The sequence below is a fragment of the Sinohyriopsis cumingii genome, chromosome 19 (assembly GCF_028554795.1).
Source record: "Sinohyriopsis cumingii isolate HCF-2022 chromosome 19, ASM2855479v2, whole genome shotgun sequence".
Classification (NCBI taxonomy): Eukaryota; Metazoa; Mollusca; class Bivalvia; order Unionida; family Unionidae; genus Sinohyriopsis; species Sinohyriopsis cumingii.
The window spans coordinates 31,894,328-31,914,292 of record NC_142979.1 but is presented as its reverse complement, the minus strand read 5'-3'; the positions used below and the strand labels follow the sequence as shown (position 1 = coordinate 31,914,292).

The 19,965-nt window shown below is 34.7% G+C and overlaps 1 protein-coding gene across 1 annotated transcript in view; it reads left to right on the top strand.

Annotated features, from left to right (window-relative positions):
* Window positions 1–19,959, top strand: part of LOC149775389 (DNA repair protein RAD51 homolog 4-like) — a 40,443-nt gene extending 20,484 nt beyond the window's left edge. The window contains exons 6-9 of the mRNA XM_089943742.1: window positions 4,923–5,013; window positions 7,973–8,043; window positions 12,847–13,026; window positions 18,869–19,959. Of these exons, the coding sequence (XP_089799868.1) occupies window positions 4,923–5,013; window positions 7,973–8,043; window positions 12,847–13,026; window positions 18,869–18,961 (435 nt within the window). The 3' untranslated portion in view covers window positions 18,962–19,959. The remainder of the gene's footprint in view (window positions 1–4,922; window positions 5,014–7,972; window positions 8,044–12,846; window positions 13,027–18,868) is intronic.
* The last annotated feature ends 6 nt before the right edge of the window (window positions 19,960–19,965 follow it).

Here is a 19,965-nt window from a genome sequence, read left to right as displayed (position 1 = left end):
CAATATCCCCACAGATTCTAATGGCAATAGAGTTGGGCCTTGACTCCTCTGGCTTGGGTGGTGATTGTATCAGCATGCCCCTCTTCCCTATGTTTCCTTTTAATCTGTACTGGATGTAGAGACACCATATTTCAGGAAGCGAGTTTCCTTTCCTCCTTATGGTGCCATGGATGTTCCTCTTTTGGCCTCAAGATCGGACAGATGTTATGGCTGTTGACTTATTTCATCCTCTTGAGCTGGGGCCAACAAAATGGAAGGAGCCAATACTCTATCTCCCCATACACTATTTAGGAGGGATGTGAAACATGTACAGTTGCTAAGAATGTCCACAATTAGTGTCCATCTTATCATCCCAACCCCACCTTCCCTTGATGGGCTTTGGACAAGGGCAACCGTATTTCCACTGTTGTAAAATTGAGAAAATAAATAAATCTTATAACCTTGCATACTTTGTTTATAACCATTTGCTGGTCATATGTAGTGTTTTGAATTTAAAGATTAACATTTTTACACATCCCTTATTAAGTTACAATAATCTAATAGAGGCAGATACATAGAATTTGAATTATGGTTACTAACCTAATTTAGGCGATTCATTATCCGTATATAGTTAAACGTTACCAAAAGATTATATATGTTTGCTCCATTATGAGTGCTGCCATATTGTTTTCATTGTAACACTCGAGACTTCCAATTAGTTAATTAACATGATGGCATTAAGACTAATTCCCATTGCACATTCCTTTGATGTGTATCTGCAAACAATCTAATCTCACTCCGAAACGTTCTTATTTATAATAGAATAAACAACAATCTCCATATGCTTTGCATTGAACAATTTTATAATCCTATAAAAATTAAGTATTATCAGTAAATTATCTTCAGAGTTGAGGAGTTACTATGTAAAGAAACATACTATAAATAAATGAAGATTATATTGTGCACATAGCCCAGGTAAATAAATAATCTTCCCATGGAACAGAGAAAGGAAGAGGAGGGGCAAAACAACTGCTAAATGAAGAGCATAGGTGGAAGTCATGGGTAAAAGTGAACTTTTGGTCTCTTTAAGTGGCGTGATGCCATTCTAAATCTATTTGCATCTTTTTAAGTAAGCAAATCCTAATATCTCTGAGATTTATTTAGATTTACATGCTATTTTCTGGGATATTTGGTCTTTGAAATGTTTAAGTGCCATCCTAAATCTCTTGTATTCCTAGATTGTTTTGGATATTGTAATAGCATAATATTTGTAATCAGTTCATTAATATTGTTAGTTTTTTATGTTAATCCTTCTCATTTCATCTGCGACTCATTATAGGTGTAATTGTTTTCTCCATTGAATAAGAAATGATATAATATCATTATCCGAGATATAATGATAAAATTTATGCATTTTAGTTACGATAGATATTCACACTTTTTATTAAAAAAATGTTTTCAGATAATATTATTCTCGTTGCCGGTCATGTACCAGAATTCATTTTGTGTTATTATGTAACATATATGGAGGAATGCATTAGAATCCTTTTAAATGTTTTTCTTTATCTTCATACAGTAATTTATCTACAGTACTACATATTACTAAATTCCTGGTTTATGAGTAGAAAAATAGTGGATGCTAAACATTACAAAACATAATTTTGTCGTGTCTTGGTATAAGTCCATCTTTTAACCATTTTACGTATGTTAAGGGATGCAATAATAGTGTAATGCTAATTGTATTCCCTAACATTCTTTTATGGATAAATACCAGTTTTGATTCATTATTATTTGATGATCTGACAATTTGATTTTGATTCATTTTACAAACATTAAATGATATTTTGAACATTATATAATATTTTGATGAAGTAAATAATGTCTATTTACTGTTTATCTCTTTTGTTGATATATTTAATTAAGTTTCGAGGCACTAAATAGGTTAGCTACAGTCCATATAATGTTCATTAAAATGGTTTCAAACTTATTTTTGCATAAGAAAAAGAGACAAATTAGGTCAACTGGAGAACATATTTGCTACAACACATTGCCCTCTTCACAGAGTTACACAAGGGACAGCCCTATCGCACCTCATAGCGAGCACATGATGATGCTCTCTCTTTAATGGTGGAATCAAATGAGTTTGCTGAGGATCTGGTAGTGATGGTTTGTCTGCATCCATTACCAACTCTTTCCCCATTACTTGTGTCTCAGCCCTTTGGGTTCTGAGTACTGTTAGGAGTAGCTTTGCATCCAGGCATCCTGTTGCTCCTGTATTCTAGATTAGTCCTCTAGTTTACACAAGTTTTCCTGGGAGCAAGAGTATAAGAAGGGGTGGCTGGTTCCCGTCTATCCTTTTTGACCTCTTGTTTATGCTTGCATCTATATCGTTTATTTGCAGGCTTGGCCTATTAAGTTCCTCTGAATGCTGGGTTATCACAAGTGGGAATTTGGTTGAGGCCTGGGCTTGCCTCCTGGTTAAATCATTGGATGTTTTGGAGCTTTAGGCTCAAGCACACATTACTATTGCCTCACATACCAATATTTCTTTGGAGGCCTCCTTCAGTCGTTTGAAGGTGAAATCTGTGTCTCCAGTGATGCTGCATCTATTGATGAAGGCATAAACGAAGATATTGAGGCATGTCCTTGGTGCTATCTGCTGAGCTGCTCCACCTCCATAAGGATGCTGTTTTGGAGACATCGAAGGTCTTGCAAGAATGTTTGTCTTACCCTTTTTTTTAGGTGGAGACCCTTTTCAGAGGGCTTATCCCCTCCATGGCATATCAGAATCTGAAATAAACAGCAACACTATAGAAGTTACTTTTCCAACTATGGGAGAAACCCTTGGTGGACTTCTAGATTTGACTGAACAACAAGTTCCTGTTATGTCTCCTGTCCTGGTGGCCTAGTGGTTAGAGCATCCGCCTCAGATGCTGTAGGTTGTGGGTTCAATCCCCTGGCTGAGTCATACCAAAGACTTTTAAAAATGGTACTAACAGCTGCCTTGCTTGGTGCTCAGCATTAAGAGGTTAGTGTTAGGACTGGTCGGCCTGGTGTCAGGATAATGTGACTGGGTGGGACATCATGCTATATATCTGTGGCATGATGCCACACTGCAGACATCGTAGCGGTATGACTGAAAACATTTTTAAAGCTATGTTATAAAAATTTAAAAAAGTTTGGGCAGTGGACACCCTCAGTCTGCAGTAGGTTCGTTTGTTTTTGTACTCCTTCCCAGCTTTTAGTATAATGATACAATACCAGGTTTCTTGTTTTTTTCAACCAGTGTTGAATTACATACAATAGATTAGATCATGTCATTGAGTAAGATTAAAACAATGTTGTAAACCATTCATTTTAATAAATTTATAATTTCTATCTACAGCAGTATCAAGTTTAAAGTGATTTAGATTGATGAAAAAAATATTATCACTTGCCAAATATAAATGATCAAAATTAGGTTGCACTGAAGGACAGTGCTTCTTGATGTTGAAAGCTCCATTCTATTTTAATAAAGAGCTTATGATTATATATTTACCACTTTGAAAATAAACTAAATGAACATTTCTCTGTATAACGTGTACTGAGTAATTTTAAGTCATTTTTATCAGTCAATACAATATCTTTGTGTTCAGTTCAAAATATGTTACATATGATGATTAGTGACTCAGTGACATTACATCATGTGTAACAGGCTTTTTGCAATTCCAGAACTCAGAATAACAGGAAAAAATAAAGGAACAAACTTATATGAATATAATCCATGTAAAATCCAATTATGTCCAAAACAAACACGTTTGTTTGCAAAAAATATTGATCCAAATAAAATAAGCTTTATTCACTCACATGATGTGCATTCCCTACTTGAAGTATTTCGTGATTTTATGCTGTTTTGAGACCTGATCATTCTTGTTTTATTTGGCGGGGGAAGGGCAAAGTAGGTGATATTGCTTAACTGAGTAATTTTCATGGGGTCATTGTCCTGGAATTCTAGCCACAACAGTCGTTTCTCAGAACAGATTGGGGTATTCCAGCAAGTTCTCCTGGTCACTATCAATAGTAGATCCTAATTACTTTTGATTGGGATCCAAGTTTTCCCTTTTGGTGCCTAGGAAGAACTGGATGATTTCTTACATTCAACAATGGGGCAGTCCTCCTCCATGTTTTGATCCAGTGCTGAATAGCATCAAATGAGTTGAATTGTACCCATAGCACAGCTTCAGCATGGGGTGGCTTTAGTGCTAAAGGCAAAATTGACAGTCCTGTGTACTTTAACCAAATACAATAGTTGACTCAGACCAATAACAATCGTAGCTTATTAGAGATACTGGTAATTTCAGGTGTGCAATAACCTGTTAGGACTACAATATCTAACCATACCTAATTAAAGTAATGGCTAATTAGAATTCAACTATCACTGTTAAAACTAATGTCCAAACCATGTACAGTTGCTTATATGGGAAGTTTGCAGTGGAAAGATGCAAATTAATTTAAAATTTGAGGAATAAAAATTATAATTTGTATAATTCTTAATGGAATCCATGGCATTGCAACATATTCGGAATCACATTATAGCGAAACATGTTATAATGGGGGGGAGAGCTGTAAAAGTATTCTCAGTCCACGTAAATGAAGAAGGGTATCCCACATGGGTCTGTGATGTGGGAGTCAGACTGGGTCTGTGTTCTTTTTGTTCTAGATGTTCAAGAATTTTCTATCTAATGGGAGGATGGAATTTTCAAATGTGGATTGAGGTATTGCCATCCTTCTATCCTGGAACAGGATTACAAGGTAATAGTAACATGAAAGTATTATATAATTAGAATTAATGTTACGCCATCCACCCCTACAAACTCCCCACTTCATATTGCAATTTACTATTCTTGTAAGTAATTGTGAGAATAAAATCATTGTAAAAGATGTCTATGATAAACCTTTTTCAGATGGATCCATTTTTTGAGAGCCTAAAGCTTTTGATTGTAGACAGCGTGGCCTCAGTGATATACCCGATTTTAGGTGGACCTCAGTCTGATGGTAAGATCATTTGGAACATCTTGGGCTTTTCTGCAAAGGCAGAAATTATCTTGGATACAAATGTAGGGGTATGTCATAATTGCATGGAAATGAAGCTGCTTAGACACCTTCTGTGACACTGTTAGTAAAAATGCAAACAGTTGGCATTGAGATTTGGTTGTAATGAATGAACAATACAGCATTCCTTTATATGTAAGAATATGCAAGCAGTAGAAGGTTGACCGACAAACAGATGGTTTAACAGACATGCAAATGACAGATCATTTCATAGTCTACTTTGATGAAATAGTCTGCATTGACAGAAGATAATGGTGGCAGCAATCAGTCAAAAACAGGAGAGAATGGTGGCATCAGTCAGTCTAAAATAGCGGCATCTTATGTAAATGTATCAGATAGTTTGAGCTTAACATCAAAGGTTTCTGTTCTCAGCAAAGCTGGAGGTATTCCCAATGATGGTGAAATATATGTTACAAAATATGTGCAGCTGGCATTCTTATACCTTATTGGTTTTCTTCCCAAAGTCTTTAAAGCAACATGCATATGTTATCCTTGTGTTTACATGTATTGGTAATATTCTATATTTAGTACACACCATTAGAGATTCAGACTTTGATATTTTGATTCCTTCATGTTTAATGATTTATTTGATGTTGCGACAAGGCAATGGAGATTGTGGGACATACAGAAGTATTTATAATTTAGACAGATGTAAAGAGAGTTGCTGCTTTGTCAGGAATAATTTATTTCCCACCAGAAGGCAGATCATATCATGTTACAACTCAAATTTTTTCACCACCTACTATTACCAAACTTGTAAGTAGGTTGCATTTGGGTTGAGCAATAAGCACATCAATTATTGGGTCAAAAGGTGCAGGTCAATGACAGAAAGAAGAGACATACTTTATATATAATAATAGTATTTATACTTCACCGACCTGGACCAAACATTGCAGATGGCTTGCACTTGGATCAGGAAGAAGACATTTGATTTAAGGGTCAAAAGGTCATAGGTTAAAGGTCACTGAAAGAAATTGGTTTCTGCATAAAAATATTATTTCTTCATCACAGACATGGACAAAGTTTGTTAACAGAATGAATTTGGGGTGAGGAAGAAGTATGTTAATTCATATTTGAAAGGTCAAAGGTCAAGGTCAGTAGCTGAAAAAGGAGTATGCACAAAACATGTTTTCAATGATGTTTATACACCAAAGTTTTTAGATGGCTTTTTCATTGGGTAAGAATGAGACCAATTTATTTCAGAGTCAAAAGGTCAGTGGTGAGACTCAATGACAGAAGAAAATTAGTCTTCACATAATGATTTCAGTTTCAGATATACCTAGATCAAATTTTCTGGAGCACATGTACTAAAGATTAGGAAAGAGGTCTGTTGATTTGGGAGTGAAAAGGTTAAAGGTCAAAGTGATTGTAACAAAGAAAAATGAGTTTTGCTCAATGACCCTTGTTCTAGAGGAAGTTCCTTGACCAGACATATCAATGACTGGCACTTAGGATAAGAAAAGAAACTATACATTATGGGTCCAAAGGTCAAGTTAATTCTAATAAGCAAATATCGAAATAAGAACATAAACCAAATTGCATGACTTTTATATACTTTATATACCCACTTATAAGTCAGATCAAGCTCTGAACAACACAGATCCTAATCTGCTATTGCATAATGTGCTGACAGATTATTTGTTGTACTGATTACTGCCAGGAAACTATTGATCCAGATTTGCCAGAGCATTGTGACAGCAGACCTGGGTCTGTGCTGTTTTCAGTTGGACCCAAATTACATGTGAGTATTGATGGTAATTATAAAGAATTTGTTTGCAACTGTGACACACTATCTACAGTTATGCTGAACAATGTTGTGTCATTAACTTTTGGTCAATACTGTCAATGTCATTGATCAATGATCAATAAATAGGTTGTTTACATGGGCTCGTGTTCTAGATTATGACCTTAACAGATTATAAACAATGAACATGTTTACAGTTTGAGAATATTCTGATTTAATGAATGAGGATGTATTGTGAAATGTGTCATGTAGAAGGTATTGCAACAAATCAAGTAGAAAAATATTGCAGTGTAAAGCCAAAGGATGTATATAAGGCCAGTGAAGTTGGCAATTCATTCCTATTTCCAATGTTTGTTTTAAAATCAGTCTCAAGATGTTACAGTTAGATATAATTTGAGAGGAATCATTTGCTTGGATTATTCATTGGAATTACAAAGTGGTCATTAAGTTTGGAATAAAATATTATTCTAGGATTAATGTGAATTGATTCAAAGATACCATTGTGATACATCAAGACTGTTGACACTTCATCATATTCAAGGATACTGGTGCATCAGCACATTCCGAGCATGGAATTCATTTGGAACACACTATTCATTTGGACTTGTGATATAACTTTTTAGGATTATTTTGGGTTTAATTCACGATACTGTAAGTTCCTCTTAAAGTTTTATTTTGTAACTCAGAGAATTAAATTATTTGTTAATCTTTACAAAACTTGCTGGTTTTGCTTCTTTCTTTTACATAGTTTAAGACCATAGTCATAACACTACTGTGTGAGATGTAAGGTAATATGTTTAAGGTGTTCTTTGAATTATGATTCACAACAAATTGAAGCAACCATGTCAGCCATAATACAGAGCATGCCATCTTGTGTTTACAATAATATTTACACCAACACATCGCAAACGTTGTTGCATCTATTGCTTGTAGCTTAATAACAATCAGACATTGTATTGTCTCATGTTCATTCCACAATGCAGTTAATGTAAATACAACCCCCCAAAACTATATTACAGTTATATGACTTTGTTTACTCCTAAAGGAGAACTCATGTCACCAAATTAGAGATGGTTGTTTTGGTACCCTAGTTTAAATAATGTTAAATTGTTTTCGGTTCTGTTAGTACGTTTGCTTTCTTGTTGCATTTGACTGTAGGTCAGAGCTTGATAACAATCCTTGGTCAGAAGTTGAAGATATTGGCAGTGGAATTCTCTCTTGCAGTATTGGTATGTCAATTTAATTCATTTCATAAATGCAGCCTTGAAAGAGACCTTGAGTTTGAGGGGTTGTTGTGAAAACTCTTTGAAGTTTGCAATATGTTGATTACATAAGTGAAATACCCTTGCAATTATTTGAGAAATTCCTTTAAAAAATGCCAAAAATGCAATCAGTTTATTAGAGAGAATACAAGACATTAAAACTGAATAAAATATAACATTTAAATTAATAATGTTACTCATCGATGTATTGTCCAAAAATAATGCATAAATAAAATGGTATAAAATTGTATCAGTCAAGTTGCATGTGACTAGTACTTAACAAAGTTACATATGGAGAATGTTCAATTTCCATATAATGACAAAGTACTTATTGAAATCTTTTAGATGCCTTTAGAAAGTTCTTGAGTTTTTGTATACTCACATGCAACACACATCATCTAGTGGAAAATAAAATATGCAATTATATAGGCATTTGTCTTTGATTTGTACATAATTTCCACATAATTATTTCAAGTTTTATTTTTTTAGTTTGTTCTGCAAAGTAGTAGAGCTATTGCCCTACCTCCAGTGTCAGTCTTATTGTCCGCACATTAAAAACATGTATACTTATGTACACTCACTGTATTTGAACCATTCTTTCTTTGCAACAGTTTGAAATAAGATTTGTGGCACCTACCCCACTTGGGTAGGGGTCCAAGGGGATAACTTTGTATGTTCATGACTGTACATAGTTGAACATTCTTGGTTTAATAGGTTTTTGTTTTTGTTTTTGGTTGAATGCCATTTGGCAGCACATGATGGGCTATGCATGGCGGTCAGAATAACTGGGGGAGGAAGAACCTGGAAACACCCCAGTAAGAACAACCAACCCATGGGAAGCTACTGGCAAGCTTTCTCACATACCCACATTGGCCGAGCCCAAGAATCAAACCCACACAGACAGGTGAGATGGTAGGGATCCATAATAGTGAGTACTTTAGAGCACACAGCCACCAGGGGCTCTAGTTAGGTTGTTGCATTTAGTTTATATTTTTTGCACTCAGTGTAGATACTGTTATACCTGGAATCATGAAATGTGGTGAGGGGATGCATCTCACAGGGTCCACAGTGGACCTCAAAACCTTAAAATATATAAAATTTCATTTTGACCTTTAAAAACCTTTTAAAATGAGCCTAAATAAATGGAATGAAACCTAAATAAAAAACAAAACCTAAAAATTTGGGGGAAAAAGAGGAAAGGCTCAACTAAAACCCCACAAAAAATGCTTTTTGCATATTGTTTTATGTTATGGGGTCGAGAAAGCACACTAATTATACCAATTAAAGACATCTGGTCATTTTATTCCATATTTCATTTGATAGACACATAATGGCATCTTGTTGTCAACCTTTTTTTTAAAGGACAACAGTTTACCCTTTTTAAAAATATTTTTAAGAATGTTAACTGATGCTCCTTGCTTGAAATTGTATCTTGGATTCACTGAGTCAGGAATGTAATCCAAATGAGAAGATGCATTGCCAACATGGCAGAAGTAGTACATATAGCTAATGATGACATTCTAAGGCTTAAAAATTCGTTACACTGCAAAGAATGTCAACTTTTGGATTAAAATTGGCACCATATCACAATTTCATAACTTCTCAAACACCAGATTGTAATTTTAATTGGCCTGATTACCAGCTTAAGGGGTACAGACTTCTGGCCTGTGCCTTTGATGATTTTTAGCCTCAACCTATAGACTCATAAACACAGATTAATCCCTTTGTATTCTTGAGCAGTGTTGTTGAGTATTATCTCAACTTTTAAATTACTTGTCAGTTTCAGGTGCAAGAATATGTGCAATTGAAATGGTGAACAGTAACACACATTTACATTCTCTTATTAGCCAGGATTATGTTTTTATTTCAGAGTATATCAGTGAGATGAATTCAGATTTACTGCAGATGATTTACCCCCAAATTACCCTAGATAGGAATTTAAGAAAAGCATAAGGGATACATATTGTCACTGTCTTTTAAAACACGTAAAGAATTATGGAATATCACAACATTTACCTAAGTTTATGGTAATAAAAAATATTTTATATTTTGACATGTTTGTATATTGCCCAGTTTCATGCTGTTGGGATGCATCTTGGTGAGTATTACATTTTCTTCACAAACCTAGGTAACTGTGACCCATATTTCACATATCACTGACTTTGGTTACAATTTGTTTAACTATTTCTTGCTGAAGTAATTGAACTGGATGAATGTATACATATCTAGTACCACACATGTGCAAAAATCACTGTGACATACATTTCACATTACTAGTGGGGCCCCGAGTATCTGAGTGGTCTAAAGCGCTCTCCGTTATGGATCAGTGTCATCTCACCTCTGTCTGTGTGGGTTTGAGTCTCGGATTCGGCTAATGTGGGTATATGAGAAAGCTTGCCAGTAGCTTCTCGTGGGTCGTTGGTTCTTTCTGGGCTTTTCCCGGGTTCTTCCTCCACCATTAATACTGGTCGCCATGTATAGCCTATCGTATGCTGAAAAATGGCGTTAAACCCTACAACAACAACAACACATTACTGGCTTTGATTTAGTTTTTACATCTAGTTCATACTGACAGTTTTTTTTTACATGTTGTGTACATATGAATCTTAGTAAGCACTATGCCCTTATTGCAAAAGTAGGCCAATATGGCGCATATTTTATGCTTCACTGACTTGGGTTAAATTTCATATGTGTTCATATCTAAGGCACTATTGATGTTATAATTACTGTTAATTTGATGATGAGATACATCTCTTATTTTCTGTTTTTGTGGGTATTTTTTTATTTTGTTTTTCTTCTGTAAATTTTGCTGACTTGTGGTTTTTAATTTATCCAAATGCTAAATTATTTTAGTTACTGTCTTTTAAAATGCTTTGCTTGCTTATGTTTTAATTTATGTGCCATGTGTTTTGTCCAAATGTATCTATGTATTTTGCTGTGCTTGAATCTCTTGCAAATCACGATTGTTTTTATGTAATGTCGGTAAAAAACTCCTTAGAGCTTATGTTGAATTGTTTTTAATCATGCCGACTTTAAATATATATCTTTGATTTTATCTTACGGTATCTCATTTTATCTTGTCTTGTCTCATCACATCTCATCTTAGTATTGTAACCTTGCAATGAACAGAGATTGTCATGATTTATATTTAATCTTTTACTGCCTTTGTGACGTTTTTGCATTTAGTTCTTGAGTTTATGTCATGTGTGCATACTATCATTCCTAGAATATAAATCTCTGAGAGAATGCATGTTGATAAACATTTTGCAAAAAAAGGTCTCTTTGAATTATTTCAGTGACTATTGAAATTTGTTTGTGTTGAAAGTTAATTTATTGTAGGCTGTTGTGTTCAAGTCATGAAACTTGATAATTGGGTGCATCTCTGAACTTAACCCTTACAACCAAAGACCACAGTGACCTAGGTTTGAATCTTTACTAAATATTTGATTTTAGCCACATGAATTGTTTGGATGCATATATACATAATGAGATCCTGAAAAGTGTCAGTGGGATAAAATTGACATTGCCACGGTGGCAATACCACATTTATTACCACAGTGGTGATATCACTTTTAGAACTACTTTTCCCATTTAGGAACTAATATCTGCTTTTGTGTATGCTAGTCAAGTTTTTTTTCTCCATGTGTAAACATATTTCATTTTTCTTCTGCTACTTCTATCTCTCCATTCCTTCTCTGTCTCCGTCTCTGTGGATAAACTGATCTTAAAAATGTAACAACTGAAGACCCTCTAGTAGTTACACAGGTATGTAGTTAGTGAGGAGGTACAAAGAAAAATGAACTCCAAACAACAAAAATTAGGCTTCAGTTATGGCTTTCTTTTTTAACCCAAAAATTAGTTCTCTACATGAATCATGCAAATTGTCAGTGACTGAACATACATGACCTTTTTTATTGATGTAGTAATGCATCCATTAATCACATTGGCACCAAAAAACAATCCATGCAAATCAACAGTTTTGCCTTAAAAAATATAGAATGAAAAGATAATCTCTTTTCCTTTTATTTTGTGCTCAAATAATATATTGGCCAGAAATATACAGATACGTATAAAAGATTGAAGTAGCAGATTTCTTATTGTAGTGTCAGTGGTTTACCGTTTATGATTGCTGTGTTTTGTGTATATTCACACAAAGTATCAGTAGTAACATAATTCTCCTTCCTTAATCAAAGTAACACGGCATGTATAAACAAGTAAGAATAAAGTAAATGCTCATAGTGGGATTTGAACTGGATTCATCTGCATTATAGTCATACTTACCATTAGACCGTGCATGGGGCTAAAACTAGCTCCAACTTGGCCATAGTTTTATTGATGTCTCTTAATGGGGTAGTGAAAAATTATTTCTGGTTTTCCACTCCAGTGAATTATCAAAATTATTTCTTTTGGAAAATCCAGTAATTCATGGCCTAGCTTAAAATAAAATATTTCACTCTTAAAGTGGAAACATTTGTATTGTCATGTGTGGCTTGCTACTCGTGATAATACAATCTTTCCACTTCACACATTAAATATTTCCCTATTCCTTCTCAAGAAAACAAAGATATCCTCGGTGTACAAGGGTAGGTAAGAAACCAGGTTCCACAGAATACTGCTTTGTTGGAATGTTTGAATTTTGGATGGGATACATGAATTCTGTTACATTTAATAGAGTTGAAATCAGGCATGCTATAACGCTAGAGGTGGTTGTTGACACCAGTATGATAAATAAACCATAATATTCTCACTTCCTAACCCTTGTCCTTACAGGTAACCAACAACCTTGTGACCAGTGAGAGGGGTGGGAGCTGGTCAGCAAGCCTTGGGCGAGTCTGGTCACATGTACCTCACACACGTTTGGTAATACTACCCCATGGAAACAAAAGTACAACTGAAACACCAGAAAGGGAGACTCACAGACAGATGAAGATTGTTAAAAGCAGTAGAGGGGTATTTGTATTGATATTTTTTCCTTTTTTGGAAGATTTGGAGTTTCTTACCACAGAGATAATTACTTATAACATGGTACTGTAAGGTAATGTCACTGTAGGTTTTTAATCAGGCGATCCACATGAAATGGTCCAGTCACCCCATAGTCTCAAGTCAAATATATCCCAGGTCAATCTCTTGTGACCCTGTTGGCAGTGGGGTGAAATGCCAAGCTCTTGACCTTCATCTCACCAATTGTAAATCCAAAAGCCTGGGCAGTGAGTTCCCTGTGCTGAATGAGAAAGGTCTCAATGTATACACCTTTCCCCTAACTGCTATGATACCCAAAGTCTTGCAGAAATGAGGTAATTGGAATGCTGACAGATCCTGATGGTCCCACAGGTGGGAATTGATTAACCAAGCAGTGGAGATTGAAAGGAAAATCATGCTTTCTTCCCATCTGCTTAAATAACAGCAAATGCTCATCCAGGTTGTCTAAAAGGTTTCCATCCAAATTGTGGATAGAATTGCTTGGGCAGGAAGGCCAAACAATCTGAAAGATTATGAGGGGAAATAGAGACTCTTTTCACAATGGTGCAAGCAGAGATTCACCTTCCCACGGACACATCAGTACTACAAATATCCAGCTTTCTCCTATGGCTCATTAAGGCATATGTGCTGACCATTAAGTTTTTGGCATAAACATTATGCTTTTTTTTCACAGAATTAAGACTTAAGCTTACCGATATATGGATTACACTTTTCTGGTATGTTAAAAAAATAAAAATAAAATAAAGCAATGAAAGTTGTCTTTGTCATTTATATTATCAACATTTTAATTTCACTCATTACAAAAAGTGAGAATATTCTGAAAAGAAAGACTGCCGCATAAGAATACTTTAAGAAGTAATTTGTCATAGAGCTACATGTACTTTCCTAGTTTTCTATTTATAGCAACTACACGACTCATCTCCAAGAGAACTGATGGGTTTCTTTAATTTGAAACTTTGCCCTGTCGAGAGTCATCATATTTGATAATGAATTAAGGTAGCAGATGAGTCTTTCAAGAAAATGGCACCAGATATTAAGCGAAATGGACTCCTCTTACCAGTTGACTTTTGGATAAAAATTCTTGGAACAAATGGGTCTTTTTAAACTTCAGAACGTCCAATCAGAAAAAGGACAGTTCAGTACCCCTTTAGAAATTTGTAAAGAAGAATATGTAAGTGATGCACTGCAGACCTGCCAACCCTCATGATTTTGCCATAAGTCTTATGAAAATTACCCTTAAAATACGGAGTTATGGATTAAAAGGAAAAACTACGGAAGTATGATTGTTGCGGTAAAATCTGGATAATTGGCTCATCCGTATTTGATTTGGAGCTGTGTTTCACATTATCTTTAGTGGAATTATATAGAGAACCAGACTAGCTTTATAGATGTACCTAAGACGCTTTCCAGGCAAATTATAAAATGTTTTTAAAAAAATGAAAGGAAAAAATAAGCTGCTTAAAAAAGTTTTATTAATCAGTACAAAAGAATAAAAAGGAATATCCATATTGTTCTGAATAAAAGCAGGAAGGGACACAATTATCTTTATTGAACATCACTTGTCATTTTGAATATGATACATAGTGGGAGTTGTGATTGCCATTTGTACTGAAGACAAAAATCCAAGAACTGCATGAATTTGAGGGATATCCAGACCTGCCAACTCTTACAATTTTGCTGTAAGTCTTACAAAATTTACCTGTAAAATACGGACTTATGCCATGCAAGCAAAAACTACAGAAAAATGATCTATGCCAAAAATTCCTGAAAATTTGTTCATCCGTGTTTGATTTGGATCTGGTTTTTATATTAGAAATAGTGAAATTGGTATGGGAACCAGACTAACTTTACAGCAGCAATCAGACACTTTAAACTGCACATATTTTTTCATGCAAAGCATCTACATGATCAAACTGTTGATCATATTATTTTTTTTAAAATGGCATCCAGCAAGCAGTACATGTTTAAGACAAAAGGGGAAATCAGCCTCTTGAAAAGTGTTAATAATTAACACAGAAAAATAAAAAGGAATATTCAGATTCTTGTGAATAAAAGCTGGAAGGGACACGATAATGTTTATTGGACATCACATGCCAATTTGAGTATGATTCATGGTGGGAAATGTGATTGCCGTAGTCATGTGAAATGGAAAAAAGAATTTCCAAGAATTACAGAGAGATAGCAACAAGCCATTGAGCCCCTTAGGGTTTGGGACTAAAATTTGTGCAACTGTACTAGTGGTAAATAAAATCTATGCGTACTTTACAAACTTTTAAGTTTAACATAATGTTTATTGTCACTGCACGTTCCGAATACCAAACTTTTAATTAACGTTTTCCAGCTTTACAGTAACAGTTTATGGTATTTTGTTACACATTACTGAAAACTGGTCAAACTTACAGAAAAAAATCAACTGCCTTACTGAGATGCACTTGTCAGGGTTGGCAAGTCTGGATATCAACCAGCCATTGAACTGCATAGGGTTTGGAACTGAATTTTGTTAAACTGTACTAGAGGTTAATAAGGTGTACGTTTACTTTACATTTTTCAGATGAATATAATTCTTACTGTCGATGCATCTGTTTGGAATACAGAACTTTTTAAATACACGTTTTCCAACTTGATAGTAGAAGTACATGATATTTTGTTTCACCTTACTGAAAACTGGTCAAACGTATGGAAAAAATCTGCTGCCTTACTGAGACAATCATGTATGGGTTGGCAGGTCTGGCACTGCAGCAGTCTGATTGAGGATAGAATCTGTGGAATCATTCAACAAAAGTTATAGAAATGTAGACTAGTTAAAGGAGTGTTGAACATAAATAATTTTTCAGTATGCATTGTATTTGTATTCTGGTTCTAATCCACGTGGATTTTGTCCATTTGTGCCAAGTATTTTGACCTGCAAATCCAGGTCAGTAGCAAAAATAAATTACATACAGTGCACTGTAATTATGGCACATAACATATAAGCTATAATGTTGTAGCCTCAACAAAGATGGGGTATTAATGTTAGTTGTTGTTGTTGTTGTTGTTGTTGTTGTGGGGTTTAACGCCATTTTTCAGCACGATAGGGCTATACATGGCGGCCAGTATTAATGGTGGAGGAAGAACCCGGAAAACCCCGGAAAGAACCACCGACCCACGAGAAGCTACTGGCAAGCTTTCTCACGTGCCCACATTGGCTGAATCTTAGACTCGAACCGCCGCAGACATAGGTGAGATGGCAGTGATCCGTAACGAAGAGCGCTTTAGACCACTCGGCCACTCGGGGCCCCCATTAATGTTAGTAATAGTAATATATAGGTTATGCTTTTTATGCTCAGATTATTTTTTTTTTTTTTTTTGGTCACTTGTATTGGTAAAAATTATGCTTATACATCTCATGGGGTTGGCATTTATGTTGAGAAAATATCACAATCAAGGCCTTCTGTTCCACCATTTCTGTCATGCTTTGCCATCATCGAAAAAGGATGTATGCTTAATACCTCTCCAGTCTTCTGATAAATTTTGACTTCTCTCAATTGAAGTTCTTGGTCCTTTATCTGATGAGGAATCTCGAGTTCAGACACAATTATATAGGGCACCCATTGAACTGCTGTCAAGTGCCTTCATGGCTCACCTTTCATACAAGATATATGTGCAGTTCTGCCAAAACCTTTTGGTTATCTTATGATGGTTCCTGCTTTCATTGTCAAGAACAGGACCATGCTCGTGTAAAATGTCCTTTGTCTTTAAGTCACTGCCTTCCTGAGGCCTTTCTTACCAAGGGCCTGAGGCCTGCTCTCAAGTGATACTTTAAATGAAATAACCTGATCAGAAGGAGATCTCACTTTTTCTTATGTACCACTCAAGAAAGAATGTATTACATTTCCACGTAAGTTCTGTCATCCTGGATATGTCATGCTATCTACTCAGCCTTGAATAAATTAACTCATGACCAGATGAATATCTTGTGCATATTAGTTCACGAGGTTAGAGCAGTCACCACTAGTATAGTGTCTGAGCCCAAATGATACATCATCCAAGTTGTGGGATGGAGGTCAGATATGTCATTCTGCAATTTCTAACTTAGACTTTCATCCCAAAGTTTTACCTGATGGGGCCATTCAGCAGTGCAGCAGGCTACCTTTTCAGATGTCTTAGCCATTTCATAACAACATGGATTACTTTACTCTGTTGGATTCATGGTAGCAATATTTTTTCTCCAAAACCACATCTAGGAATAGACAATGTCCTTACACTAATCCATATCTTACATGAAATTCCAAGCTGCTTCCCATATATTAGGACACGGGGAACAATTCCAACAGTGGTGTAAGGGGATGTAACTCTCTCCACCCTCGCCTATCCACCTAAGGCATTATGATCGGATAATGTATTTGAAGAAGAAAACAATTTTTGGAGTAAAATGTGTTTTTTTAATAATACTTAACCCAATCATGATACAGGCACACCCTCCAAGTGCTTCCTGCAGTTACATCACTTGAAGAGCATGTACCTCTGTTCCAGTAGTAACTGACATCAGCTTAATAAGATACCATCAATTGATGTTTTGTTCTTATCAGTTTTGCAGTTTGTCTTTTTAGCTTTCCTCATTGCTGGCAATGATTCATGTTACATTGTTAACCCACTTTTCTTGAAATAAAGTAGCCTTATTTATCGTTTCTTTAGTAATGTTGCATGTGACATTCTGCAATATTAAGGTAGCACTGAATGAAGAGTAGCATTTATATTGTGCCATATTTGATGCAGATCATGGTTAAAATAAATGTGACCTTCTGCATAGTTAAGGTAGCATTGAATGAACAGTAACATTGATTTTCAGCCATATTCGACACAGATCATGGTTAAAATAAAGGTGACATTCTACATAGTTAAGGTAGCACTGAATGAAGAGTAGTATTGATATTGTGCCATACTTGATACAGATCATGGTTAAAATAAATGTGACCTTCTGCTTGTTAAGGTAGCATTGAATGAAAGCTAGCATTGATTTTGAGCCATACTTGACACAGATCATAGTTAAAATAAATGTGACCTTCTGCATAGTTAAGGTAGCATTGAATGAAGGCTAGCATTAATTTTGAGCCATATTTAACACAGATCATGATTAAAATACATGTGATCTTCTGCATAGTTAAGGTAGCACTGATTGAAGAGTAGCATTGATATTGTGCCTTATTTGACACAGATCATGGTTAAAATAAAACTCAATTACGCTTTATGGAAGCTTGATTAATGGTAAAACTTTAGAAATGACCAAGCCACAAGGTTCTTTGAGTTGAATGTAAATAATGTTTATTTCAGAAGTAGGTTTATACATGTATGGAACAGTGTATGAAGATACTGATGCAAGATAAAAAAAATCATTTTTTGTTAAACTGGGAGATAAATTTTATTGCAAATCATCTTAAAGGAATATTTAAAAGGTTTAACCATTGTCATCAAATATTTTGTTTTTGTCCATTATGTTCCTAACATGCTTAAATATAAAATTGCTAATATATTATGACACTTAAATATAAAGATTTGCCATATTTAGAACTTGTGTAGCCTGTTGTTGATTAATTCCTTGGTTGTCGTAGGGAAACAAAACCCACTTGTAACATCCACATCATAATTATAGGAAATTTTTCTCATCAGCTGAAGATTCAAAATAATCAAAATAATCATTATATTACTTTTCTCAGACCATGCATTTTAAGTTTTTTCATAAATTTTCTAAAAATAAATTATTTATTATTATATCTTCCATCTCTTGTTTGGAAGATTGACAAAACTAATTACAGTAATTATATTTCTTTTTCAGCCAACAAATAGATGCTGCAACTTTGTTATAGCTAGCTCTGGATTATCCAGTCAGGTGGCTATTACTATGATTTGGTCAGAGTTGTCTACATAGAACACAATAATGAACTTGAGAGCAGAGTGGAACTGCAGGCACATTTTGCTTAAGTTGGGATTCTCTGAGTCTGTTATTTGCCAAGTGCTCATGCCCATTTCCTCCATTTGATAGTGATTCTACATTGCTTGAGAGATGCAATGCTGACTTCACCAACTTTCAACCAGCCAATGGCTAACCTTTTCAGTGAGGATATGTGACTTGTCACACAACCATACTCTTTGTGAAGATTTTCAGACTCTTTAAAAAAAAGACTATATATATATATATATATATATATATATATATAGCTTTTTGTATAATCAATGCCAGTTTTAGACTCATAAGTCAATCAACAGGTTAGAGGAAATTTGAATGGTTTCAAGGCTTAATTGATTCCACTGTGTTTAAATCTTCAAAGGTATTGATTTTACTGAACGATTTCATCTATCAAGCACAATATATTTATGTCAGTATATCATTATATCATCTAGAAAAAGTGTACGGCTTAGAGCATTAAAAAAAATGCTGAATTTCCACTTGAGCATGTGCTGAAATATATATCTGAGTCATACAAATATTGCATGTACAGGATATTATTGACATATTCTCTGCTGTTATACCTATTTTTGTTATTTAGTTCTGTGAAATTCACGTAACGGTTCATGCTGAAAACATTAAACTAGATTATTGTATACATCTCGTTTAGTATTATAATACACAAATTAAAAGTTATGGTGTCCTAAATTCATATTTGCTGACACAAGTTACATATTTTTGATCAGCTCATGACCACACAGATTGTTTGCATGCTGTATACATACTATCCCACCTAGAATTGTTATTTATATTTGATTTAATTTAATTGTTTGTTTGGTAGTTTTAAGTTTTTATTCTATTACATGTTATAGTAATGTAATTTTGTTTACTGGAATTTGATATTTTTCAGAAATTAGTTTGACCTGTTATTCGTAAATACATAATATTAGAACTTTGTATCTTAATGCTGACCTAGATCCTGGCCT